At 34.2% G+C, this 12,259-nt stretch overlaps 1 protein-coding gene across 1 annotated transcript; it reads left to right on the forward strand.

Moving 5' to 3' along the window:
- The first annotated feature begins 92 nt into the window (after window positions 1-92).
- LOC135692708 (uncharacterized) lies at window positions 93-10,763 on the forward strand. Its single transcript, XM_065210959.2, has 10 exons — window positions 93-262; window positions 1,831-2,002; window positions 2,987-3,050; window positions 3,311-3,383; window positions 3,912-3,974; window positions 4,967-5,074; window positions 6,638-7,106; window positions 7,840-7,889; window positions 8,224-8,406; window positions 9,952-10,763. The coding sequence occupies exons 1-10, from the start codon at window positions 122-124 to the stop codon at window positions 10,018-10,020; spliced, it is 1,392 nt and encodes a 463-aa protein (XP_065067031.2). The 5' UTR covers window positions 93-121; the 3' UTR covers window positions 10,021-10,763.
- Window positions 10,764-12,259: the final 1,496 nt, after the last annotated feature.

The raw sequence follows: 12,259 nt of genomic DNA on the forward strand, positions 1-12,259 counted from the left end.
CTGTTCCTAATCAAGATTGTATTTGATTCACAAAAAATTATTTCCATTTCGAGTCTCGGTCGCATGAACTGCGCGCGCATTGTAGCGCAGGGGTAACATAGCTTTCTCAGAAGTGACCAAGATGGCGGAAGGTAATGATAAGACTAGGGAGAGAAGAATCAACTTTGCTGCACTGAAAAAGCAAGATAAACACGCTGAAGGCATTTTAGATACAGCTTCGTCAGTCGCACATTATAAATTCGATGCAACAACAGAGAAATGGGTGAGTATCACATCACATTGATGTTTTTACGAGGAGCTAAAAGAAAACTTTTCACAAACGTGCATGGCACAACATACAACAACAATGTTTTGCATCAGACAGGTTATTTATGGTAGCTTTACATCTAATGTGGACCTATATAACAAAGGCTTCTAAAAGTCTCAAATCAAAAATATGTTTTATTGAGTTCCAATTCAAATCTTCAATTTGAATAAATGTTCGTCTTTTAAAATCAACTTTTTTTTGTTTTGTTTTCCTCTGTTGATGCTTGATTTTCTTTGTTTATCTTGTTTTAGTTTTAGTATTTATCTGCTAAAACATTTAATGCAGTACTTATGCACACAGGTCAACAAATCCAAATCGAATATTGCAATGATTAACTATAAATGAAGAAGAAATGAATAACATTTCAAGTTTAATATATACACTTAAGGATTAAAAAGTATGGAAATGATAATCAATAATGGCGGCTCATACTCAGTGGCAAAGTGTGACCTTTCTCGCTGGGGAAGGGGGGGGGGGTTGTGATATGCAAAACCATATTTTACCGCCATAAATTCTCTTGTTTAATTTGGCATAAAAGTATTTTGTTAAAAATGTAAATCTACTGACTGGATCTCTGAAAGTTATGTCACCCCCCTGCTACGCCCCTGCTCACAGTGGCCAAGGGCATAAGGCATTTACTTTCCGAAACAAAATTTCTTGGTAAAAGGGCCTTTGCGTAAATAATGTGTCATTTCAATGGCATTTAAATAAAAATAATTTTGAAAGATTATTTTACTGTTTTGATAACCAAAATACAGGAAAATGTTGAACCAATTTATCAAAGCATTAATAAACAGTTAAGATCCAATGTAGGCAATTTTGAAAAAGCGCTAAATTCACTGAATTTCTTCCTCAAAACATCAAACTAATCCTTCAATTTTGTTTTCAACTGAAACTCAGAAATGCATATTCGTGCCATTAAATATCGTTCCCAAGCCCCTTCACCTAGAGTCATGTCACCCTTATAGAACTATTCAATTTTGTCATGAATTCTAACTGTGCAAATTTTAATATGAAGGAGTTTGTGTTTAATTATTTTCAAAAAATATGCAATAAATTATGTTCTGATGACATTACTTGTATTTTTTGCTAATTTATTTTGTTAATAAAAGCAAGGAGAATTTTTTAAAAAGAAGCGGAATTTAAATGAAAAAGTTACTAGTCCTTTTTAGCTAAACAAAACAAAACCTTGCATCATGTTTCTTCATCTCTCAAAAACGAATATTTGTTGAAACCCAAACAAAAGCTTGTACAATTTTCATTCATGTGGGTTTAAAACTGGGGGATAACTTCATTCTCTCTTAACTCTGAATTTGAAAACAAATGGCTCAACAAAAGTCTCATTTAATATTGACAAATGATAAAGGTAGAAGGAAAGAAGGCAGATGATAATTTATTTTTTTTCCCCGTTGTGGGCTTTTCTGCATGCCTAAATTTGATCACAATTTTTGCATTTATTGTGAACATGTAGATGCTTGTACTGGACTTGGCAACCTTAAGTTCTTTGATTTTTTATTCTTTAGGAGAAAACAGAGTTTGAAGGCTCATTATTTGTTTATAAAAGAAATGAGGATGGGATTACAGTTGCAATGATGATTATGAATAGACTGAAAAAAGAAAATTTATTAACAATTATTGGTACTGGAATGGAATTTAGACAGCAAGAGCCATTCTTACTTTGCAGAACTGCAAAAGGTATCTTCAGTGCTTTTTTTACCATTACTAATTCAACATAATTTCTTTTAGATATTTTATGATTTCTTCAAGTTTTTAAAAAACTTTTGAAAACCTTAACAAGTTTTAGTATACAGGTAAGGATGTGTGATATATTGTTTTATCTGGAGAGGTTGTTGTTAAATTTTACTTATCCATGGAATGTTACTACTAACCATGCCCTTTAAAAACTGAAAACCACACTTCATAAAGACCGATGACTCACAGCAGGAACGGTAAATGCATGCGAGCATTTCTTGCAGGAAATTATACATAATGCCACAGGAAATATTGATCAGTGATAATTTTTTGTTAAAAGTTGAAACATATTTGATAGAAAAGTAGTTGAAACATATTTGATTATCAAGCTGTTTTTATTTATGTAAAAGGAGATTAGGTTGCAGAAAATAATTTTCTGTTGACTTTCTGTTAAAATCAAAGCAGCCAGTCTTAGAAGGAATTTATTTGAGCACCTTTAGACTAGTTGAATAAAGTTTCTCTGCTTTTAAGTAAAAGACATAAAGATGCTGAGCAACTTTGAGGAACTAGAGCCTGCAGAACACAAAGAAAATTTAGCAAACTAAGCCTTTCTCCAATCTCCAAAAAGGATTCTTGTTCCAAATGTCATCATGATTGCAATGTCATCATGTTTGCCATTAGTGTGTGATATATGATTCTATGATTTTCAAGTATATGTGACAAGCGTTTCAGTTTGAAGTGCAATCATGATTACATGCCCGCACCTTGGCACACACCCACACAAGACATTCTGGGTTGGAAATTAAACTCAGATGTTATTTGAAAAATATCTGCTTTAGCCCTCTAATATTCTTTTTCAGCTTGTTATATTCTAATATGAAAATTCACAACCTGTCATTTATTTTAGCTTTTTATGAAAATAGAACTAAAAACATAATCTCTCTCTCTATGTTAGATTTTATTCATTATCGAAACCTGTTTTGTTAGATATAATTGGAATTTGGTTCTATGATGCAACTGAATGTGCACGGATTTCAGCACTATTGACCAGGTTTTTACAAGCTATTATTTTTAGTTATTGCCAGATTTTCATTCAATTCTTAATTGTGTAGGCTCCCAAAGCAAGAAATAATTCTAAAAGTAATCTATGAACATGTAAGTTTGCTTTTGATTATGCTTTTTAAGCTTTATATAAGTATCAAGTTATCTAACTATAACTTTGAATTAAAGTAAATTTTAAAGAATATTCTTTGAATTTGGTTTCTACTTTCCTGGCTGCAAATTAAAAGCTCAAATTTTTACTGTCATCAGGATAGCTGAACTTGCAGGAGACAAGGAGCAGCTTAAAATTGAAATAGATGAAGCATTAGCTGAAGTTGAAAAGGTGACATTTTTAGCATATATATACTTTTTAAAGTTAAACATTTTTAATAACAGAATCAATAAGTTTATTTTGTTTTAGTCAACTGTTTATTCAATAAAATCAAGCTTTTTGACCAAAACACTCAACTGCAGTTTGATTTATCCTTGATTTTTCATGATATACTTTTTCTCAGCAAAGAATGCTATTTCTGAAACTGAATGGAAACGTAGCTTTTAAAGTAAATGTCCCAAGTTAAAAGGAAAGATCCCCAAGCATTTCCTGTTTTCAAAAAATTAATGTTATTTCTGTCCAATCAAAATGCCCGCACCTAAGTTCATGCAAGAGTCTCTTCATTAATTATCACCACAGCTAGTGCTGCCATGCCTAAATTGTAGTGAACTGAAGGTTGTTTGTAGAACCATCCTTTTAACTCTGGCTATTCACTTAAGTAAAATTGACATTTACAATGCTGTAAGAATGGCTGAGATTTAATCTCTCCAAAAAATTATCCTGCTTCACATGGATGATTCAAAATCTGTTTTCTTGCAGGCTGAGCCCCCGAAAGTGGATGTGATGCAGCTGTTTGCCAAAGCAAAGGAAGACTTCGACCAGGTAAAAACCCTTATGGATTTCCAAGCAAAATAGCTTGAAATAAGAAAATCAGCTTATGAATGACATAAGCAAAATTTTGATATAGCCTTTGGTGCTACTGTTTTTTGTTAAGGTCTATAGGTAGCCATGTCTACCATGATCCCATTGGCATCGTCTTTATTATCTTGGTCATTGTAAAAGGTACTTTTTTAGGGCTTAGTACAAAAAATCATCAGTGTATAAATGCTGGAGAAAGATACAGTGTTCCCTGTACTTGCACAAATTGCAATTAAGGCCAAAAAACTTATGAGACTTTGATAAAGGTTAAATAATGATTATCTAGAAGAGGGGTATGGTGATATTCTCATTAAAATATGAAGAACTTCATACAATTTTATAACCTTTGCAAACTTATCGCAAATTTTCAACTTTGCTTGAGGCCTCTTCAACCCACAAACAAGTTGTCAGAGATATTTAATGACTTTTCTGTCATGTTATTTTTTCTGTTTTACCGTTTAGGTGAAATTTTTCCATCGATTTTAGTTAAGTTACAATTTTTTGAAATCTAACAGCGTTTTCAAACTGTATAACGTAAGCTAAAGTACACAAAATTGCTCATTTTTTGAGTTAACTTGTTCGTTTTTCATTTATTGATTAAAAATTATTACGCTTATTCAACAGCGTGAAGCATTTTTTAAATTTAACTTGTGAGAAACGAAAATTATTTGGACTTGTATTACCCTTTCGCGTATACAATTCAGACGTTTTCATCCTCGTGAAGTATTTTTGGTACGATTTCAACGCAGTAAAATTTGTTTTATTTTCCCTTCAAAGCCAAAATTGTTTGAATAAGCAGGCAGTTCAAAAATCAATTTTATTAGAAATATTAAAATATTTCTGTTTTTAAATTGAACCGTGCTGCTTCCATTTTTAAGGCTGAATACATTAAGTATTTAGGCTATTTTTCCTATGGGAAATGATTCTTTTGTTTTACCTGTCAGTATTTTTTTCAGCGGCATCATAAAAAAGACGGCATCACCAAATCTGTATCTATGACGAAATTTGTGCCCAGTGAGCAGAATAGACCAACCATTCTCAAGAGAACGAATTCATTTCCAGAAGTAAGTCCCCTTTTGAATTTCGTTCGAATTCTTTTTTACTTGTGGATTCCATAGAAGCGCATAAACTGGCGATGGGAAGGAATTCATCGTTTTTTTACGTTTGTTGGTTCGACAAAAGCCATCGTGGCAAAGATATATCAGGTGAGGATGCTCGGAACGGACAAAATGAAGAACTAGCAATTGCAAGGACAGACATAATAATAAGGTGTAGAAAATGCATTTGTTAAAGAACAACGTAGTTAGCAAATAATCGTTCAAAGATTTTATGTATATGGATGTAATTATGTTGTTCATCTTGAAGTTGCATTGAGTTAATTGAGATATTTGTCGAATGGGCAGAAAAGGAGTTCCGTTCGAATTTTCAGATAAGCCCTGAAGTGCTTGCTGTTCAAGAATGGCTTCAAGGTCGCCTTTCCAGTTGCTTTCATCAAAATACCCCTACATCTTATATATTCTTTCTATGGGCTAAATTAGAGAGCAAACGCATACGTTTTTCTCAGAGATTCTCTCAGCATGGCCTAGGCATATATACATTAAATGCAAATGAAGTTGAGATCTCTACATTCTTATAGAGTGTCAAGGCAGTCACGAGTCTTTTTCACGCCAAACTAGAAAATCGATAGGTTCTTTAGTTGAAACCACATGTAGATTAAGGTATACCATCCCATTTTATCCATGATGATTGGTGCAAACCGACTCGCGATAAAAAAGGCCTTTTCAGCTGAGTAATAATTTCAAATGCATCACCAGTTGATATTGCTAGTAAATTTTACAAGGAATGTTTTGATTAATAGGCTGTCAATTCAGATAAATTATCGCTTTGCTTATCAATTTTATTTCCAAGAAATCCGTTAGTTTCATTTAAAGGTTTTTGACGTTTTTTTAAATTTCGCAATATCAAGAATTTAAATCACGTCAGATTATTGTGTTAATAGCGACAAAAAAAGCTCATGCAAAAATTTCAACCCGTTTATCAAGTTTAATTGCATTTGCTTATAATTTCGTAGTTATCTTACATTTGACTTTTGAACTTGTTTCTTAACATCCTCAACTCTAATACTAAAGTTCCTGCCTTTAGATCTGAAACTTTTCCTTTAATCAGGAAAAACATATTTTCTTTTCATGTTTTACATCCTAAAAGAGTTTGAATTCTTTATATATGTTTTGAGTTTGATTAATCAGTGAGAAGATTTGTAACTGTGTTGCTGGGTTTTAATGATTAGGAGGATAAAGGTCCTCTCTTTTTGAGGTCTGCCAGTCCCGTTTCAGAACTTTTTGCGCTTGTTGGGACACTCGAAGAACTGAGTTCTGTAATGAAAACCTATTCGATTCATATAAGATATAAGATTCCGGCGAAGATATCTAACGGCAAAGCTGAGGCACTAGCTTAGCGCTTGTTGGGAAACTTGAAGAACTGAATTGGGATTGGTAATGAAAACCTATTTATACCAGATTCCGTTTTGTATTTTCATATTTGGAGGGAAGCCTGTTTATGTGGGTAGCATGAATTCAGGTTCCTGTTTATATTGATGATAAAGCATCATTGTTTAAACTCTCTTACAGAGTATAAATGAAGTTGTACCAGACAACAGCGACGATGCTGGAATTTCCATGAATATGAAAGGCAAGAAAAGCCAAGATTCTGAAACCTTAATGAGACTGCTACAGGGCACGAAACGGCAAGCAAGAAAGTCACGGTCAAGAACTTTGTCTTATGGAGAACAAGTGGATACTGAAAACAAAATGCTAGCCGAACAGCTTAAGAAGTACCCTGGTGATCTTGCTGTACACAGAGAGGATAGCGCCCCGAAGCAAAAGGAGAGAACATTTCCACCAAAAACGAACGTTATTGATGTAGCTATGTTAGAGGCTAATGTTTTGGGCAACTTAGGTGGCAACACTGACAGTCAAGAAGCAGAAAACGCTAGAGATGTTGTTCCAAACGCTAAAAACCCTGGAAACGACGTTGAAAATAGCCCTATGAATCGAACACCAACAAAACCAAAAGGAACAAGACAATCAGTAGGAAGAGGTAAGAATTTCGCATTTATTTTCTACTTTAATAATTCGACATTAAACAACTTTATAGATCTTCTAATTTGAATGGCGCCATTTTGACCCCTTTTTCATTTTTCTTGGCGCAATTGTTTATTAGCAGCATATTTTCTATCGAAAGTAAGAATTTTTTTTGCTTAAGAGATGATATCGTTATGTCCAATCGTGGTATCGTCTGAGTCAAGGAAAATTATTTTGCATTTTTGTTCCGATAATGCTTCACTCTCAAACTTGATGATTGAAGGATGTAAACTTCTATCGCAACAGCCAAGGCCTCATACCATCGTGTGCTAGATATGCTATATTTAGTTTGTTGCGTGGTTGTCCTTAGTATGATGTTACGTTAGGATGGTGACTTCTTTTTTATGCAAGCTGACGCATAAAGTAACTCCTTTACTCGCTAATTTTGTAATAAGATAGCATTAATTTAATTTACATTTTAGTCTCTACAGTTACCTATCTTTTAGATTTTGGTTAATATATTACTGAAGTTGTGTTCCTGACAATTCGTCTTCTCTTATAGTTAAGACTCCAAGCTAAATTTCTGACCATATATAAATACGAAAAGCTGTTACAATTCAACACCTTGTTAGATCTTTTATAGGGAATTTTCTAGGCAATACAGATGAACTTTCTTGATTTTTTGGAATATTATTATTTCAATTCTTAACGGTGTTTCATTTTATGACTTTACTTTTTTTTCTTTTCAGGGCTTCTCACCCAATTAGCTGATTCTCCGTCAGGATCAACTGCCCGCCGTGTAAGTCATATTAAAATGCAGTGTTTTAGAGCTTAAAAACTGACGACTTCAGACTCGAGTAACATTCTCAATCCATCATTGCTGCCTGCTTATCCTCTTTGCCATCCACCCTGAAAATGTTGCTTTCTTTGTTAAAAAAGCATTCCTACAACTTTTGTCTGTTCAGAATGTAGTTTTTCACTACAATAGGAAAATGGAATGATAAGGGCTGAACTAGTAGAGACTTTAAGTCGTAAATTCTCTTTAGATTGCAGTTGCCTCTTTTGTTATCGTGTATGGAATTAGAGCCGTCAATTATGATGTCTGTAATCAGGCATTGTTTTGGCTTTTCTAGGAACTGATGTTGGGGTCTAAGTTTCCAGAACCCCCTCCAAGTGGCCTTGTCGGCTCACTGATGTCACCAATGCAATTCAAGGCCGGTTTAAAAGCAGTAAGCTCTCAGGATATATCCAACATAGGAGAAGTTTCACAATTGAATAAGCAGCAGTTCAGAGATGCATTTATCGATTTACTGCAGGTGAGAAAAGCGTATACTTTTTGGTCATTTTTGAATGAGTATTGGTCATTTTTACTGTAGATTTTAAACCGAGCTTATTAAATTTTGATCTTTGACTCTAGAAGCCCATATCAACAACTGCCCCCCCCCTTGATCAAATTTTTCCTTTTCTAAACCCTATGTTTAAACGGAATGTTTTACCATTCGGACATAACTTTCAGCTTTGAGGGCTAACTTTTCAAGAAAACGCAACAAATTCTGCATGAATTTTTGGCATTTCTAAATTCATGTCTCTGACAGAAGTTAAAGGCTCATTCTTTTAGCGAGGACATCTTAAAATTTTGGTTATTTGTCGACAAAATTAAGGGCTTTGCTCTAGACAATAATTGTCGCACGTTGCAAGAAAATATTTGTGCTTTAATACAACTCTTGATTCTATTAGCTATATTGAGGATAAATTTTCTTCGATTTTACACTAAAAGATTACGGACTGATCCAAAAGATCTTTGAAAACCAAGAAATTGAAGCTTTAAATGCTTGATTGCTATGCAAACAAGATAGAATGGACAATGACAAAAATTAATCTTCAATTGCAACAGAATAAGTTGTAATGAAACATCATCAAAAATTTTGGAAATGGATTCATTGTGGATCGTGTGATATACTTCATTGTGTACTTGTTTTACACTTGATTTTCCATCGTTTCGTTTTTCAATTAATGCTAAACTTTCAATACCTTTAAATACGCAGTTCTTTTTCAAATAGTGACTTATACACGTAAAATTGAAAGCATGTGCTTTGTTTCTTGTTCTGTGTATGCTGTAGAGCCTTGTTTGATATTTTGTTGCCCCGTTGATCCCAGCTCAAAGAGTCTTGCGATGGCTTAATTCGCTTTCCATATCGCAATGATGTTTTTATATCACAACAAGGATAGACCCATTTCATTTAATGCACCATTTCAAATAACTGCACGTTTTTAAAACTATTTAGCTGGTCTTCGTGAATCTTTTAGAGTCCAGATTTGAATGCGCCAATACTTGGTCTATTTGTAGAAAAGTGCTTAATAATTTTTATAATTTTTGTTTCAATTAAGAGAAGAAAAAATTAAGATGTTTCTATGAGCAGTGTCTGGGAGTGACATGATGCTACTAAAATTCGGTCACAAAACTTATATTTGATCATTTGAAAATGACGTGCACAACATCCCAACTAACTCGATATTTAAACTACTTCATGGAGACAAAGACGAAGCTTTACGCTAGGAAATGAAAATTTGAGTAGAAGTCTAGAAATAAAGTTGCGTAATAAGGAGTAATTTTGTTAATCAGTCAGGGTGTGGTTCCAAAATACGGCTGGTTTTGTTGCCAAGGTTGTTCTTTGTAACGCATTTTGACCTTCTCATTTGAATCATCATGGGTTACTGATCAATAAAGTAGAAAATTGTACAAGTCTTCTGGAAATGATTGAGCAAAATTTTCGCAAAACACAATTATTGTTGACAATTTTGTATGCATTTTCGTTATTCTTAATGTTCTGTTTTGGAATGTATTTTTTTTTCTTTCCCAGAATGACAACACGTTTTTGGAGAAGCTACACAACTCTTACCTGAGCATGGCTTCAAAAACCCCAAGATGACTTGCATAGACTGTGTGTGAGTGAAACTTCATGTTTTTGTTCCAGTTGCTTGTTCCGGTTGTTTGTTCCGATTTCTATTCGGCTTCGGATGACAATCGGTTGGACATGGGGTTGTTGCCAGGTACGCCATTATATGCCATTTGTGTTTGGCATTGCCAAAGAGATGAAGCCGGTGTTAAATGAGAAAGCATCGTGGATGTTTACTAGTCAATGTGACAAAATTGTAACGAGAAGTACATTATGCCAAATAGTAATTATTTAGAAAGGGCAACAAGAGCAGTTTAATTTCCCGGATACCTGTTTTTTTATAATTTTCAACAACGCTGTTAAAGCTTAGTGCAGACAATTTTCCGAAGGCTGCTATTTCATTAAATTCTCATACAGTGAAGAAAGTGTAAATGAACTGCGTCGATAAATATTCCTCAACAAAACTGCGTGATCAAGCTAAAAGATAATGAGGCAAATTTTAGGATCATATTTTATGTCAGTTTTATGCCAAGAACATCATTCATCTTCTCCTCGCAGGCTTATTGGTGTTAATACACAGTAACAAAGTACTTCAAGCGCTTTGTGTAAGGCAAAAATTGCTTTCTGTACAATTGTTATCGTAGCTGAGTCTTTTTTGTCACTAATATGGTAAAATGTCAACAACTTTAGCAGTCCATTTGAAATAGATTAGAATAGCAAAGAATTGATGAGAATGCTTTTCCCAAGCTATCTCAAAAACATTGCAAGTGGGGCAACTTTCCTGTGTTTCTTTATTTGTTTTCTCGCAAATCATATAAAAAAAGGATTTCGAAGACTCCTAGCTGCCCACGAGCTTCGTCTAATTGTACCAACTGAAAATGCAGCTTCCAGTGAGGCCAACCAAATATGTCACAGAGAAGCGAATATGCCTGTTTTTCCATGCCTTGTCACAGTGTCGCAATTGCGATTTTGTTCAGTGTTGTAGAAATTCAAATTTGCCTGCACTTGCATGCATCTTCTGGCATGTCGTCCAAACTCTCAACAATCTCATTGGCGTTTTTAAGGGTATCTTGAAAAATCTGCCTAGCACAGCCACCAGTCGATGTATGAAGTGATAGGAGAGTTTAGAAGTGCAACGAACTACATGAAAGAGTCAGAGAGTCCCTTGTTCTCTTCACTACTTTCATTAAGCCTTGCAAAATGTGGCGAGCTTTATATTCGCTTCTTATTCTTTTTGCTGATTTCGCAAAAAATTGGGAGAGGCAAATCTAGCTTGTATGTTGACTGGTTGTCGCATTCTCACACATGTTCCTCGATCATTTCACACATGTTCGTCATGGTGGGTCTTCCTTGACACTTGCTCGCATATCTAACCAACTGATATATTGCTGGTCTTTTAGCAAGCTTTTGGAAAGATAGTTTTGCTATGGGTAAGATATATGGTAATTCCTTTTTAAAATGGAGTTTTATCGAGTTTGTACACATTTTTACAAGTTTCCAAGCCGGAATTATGTATCACATCACATTTTTCTTCTTTGTTTGAATAACAAAACATAAAAAAATTTTTTTAATTACCTGCCTGGTCCACTTTCTTCTGCAAAATAAAATGAATTGCATTTATGTAGCAGAAAACTTTGCCATTTGTTTATAATTGGCAATTTTCTTAAAACTCTTTCATAATGTGGGGGCTCTCGTGTGAGCTGATAAAGTGTTGTCATGATCCCTGTCCCCAAAATTAGTAAGAATAGTAGTTTAAAGGAAATTTAAATTCCTGATTTTATGTACCCAGCAAATTTGTTGTATTGATCAAAGTTTTAGATATTACAATGGAAAATATTCCTGGGTTAATTTTAAGTTTGCTTACAGAAGCAAAATTAGAGAATTGCAATACACTAGCAGCACACTTGGAGAATTGCTAGAAGCGCCAATGTTCATTTCATATTCATATCATAAATAACATTAAAGATTTTGAAAATGAGCTAGCTCGTTGCAAATATAACTGAAAAAAATTTAATTCCTATATTTTCCCCAACAAACGGCAGTTGCAGTTTTAAATGACGATTGTGGGCGAATGACAATTTTTAAAGCGGAGCCGGCTGGAAACTGTCATGTTATGAGGAAGGTCTTTTCCGCGAATCTGAATCTGCTTCTACAGATACAAATGCTCGATGCGCAAGGCGTGGTGGCCAAAACTATTTCATGGGGCCAGCTTGCCTTCGGAGGAGTATCTTATCTTTCACTTACTTATATATTATAATCGAAGGCGTCTTCC

The sequence above is a fragment of the Rhopilema esculentum genome, chromosome 3, assembly GCF_057945365.1.
Source record: "Rhopilema esculentum isolate cy_ngs chromosome 3, ASM5794536v1, whole genome shotgun sequence".
Lineage (NCBI taxonomy): Eukaryota > Metazoa > Cnidaria > Scyphozoa > Rhizostomeae > Rhizostomatidae > Rhopilema > Rhopilema esculentum.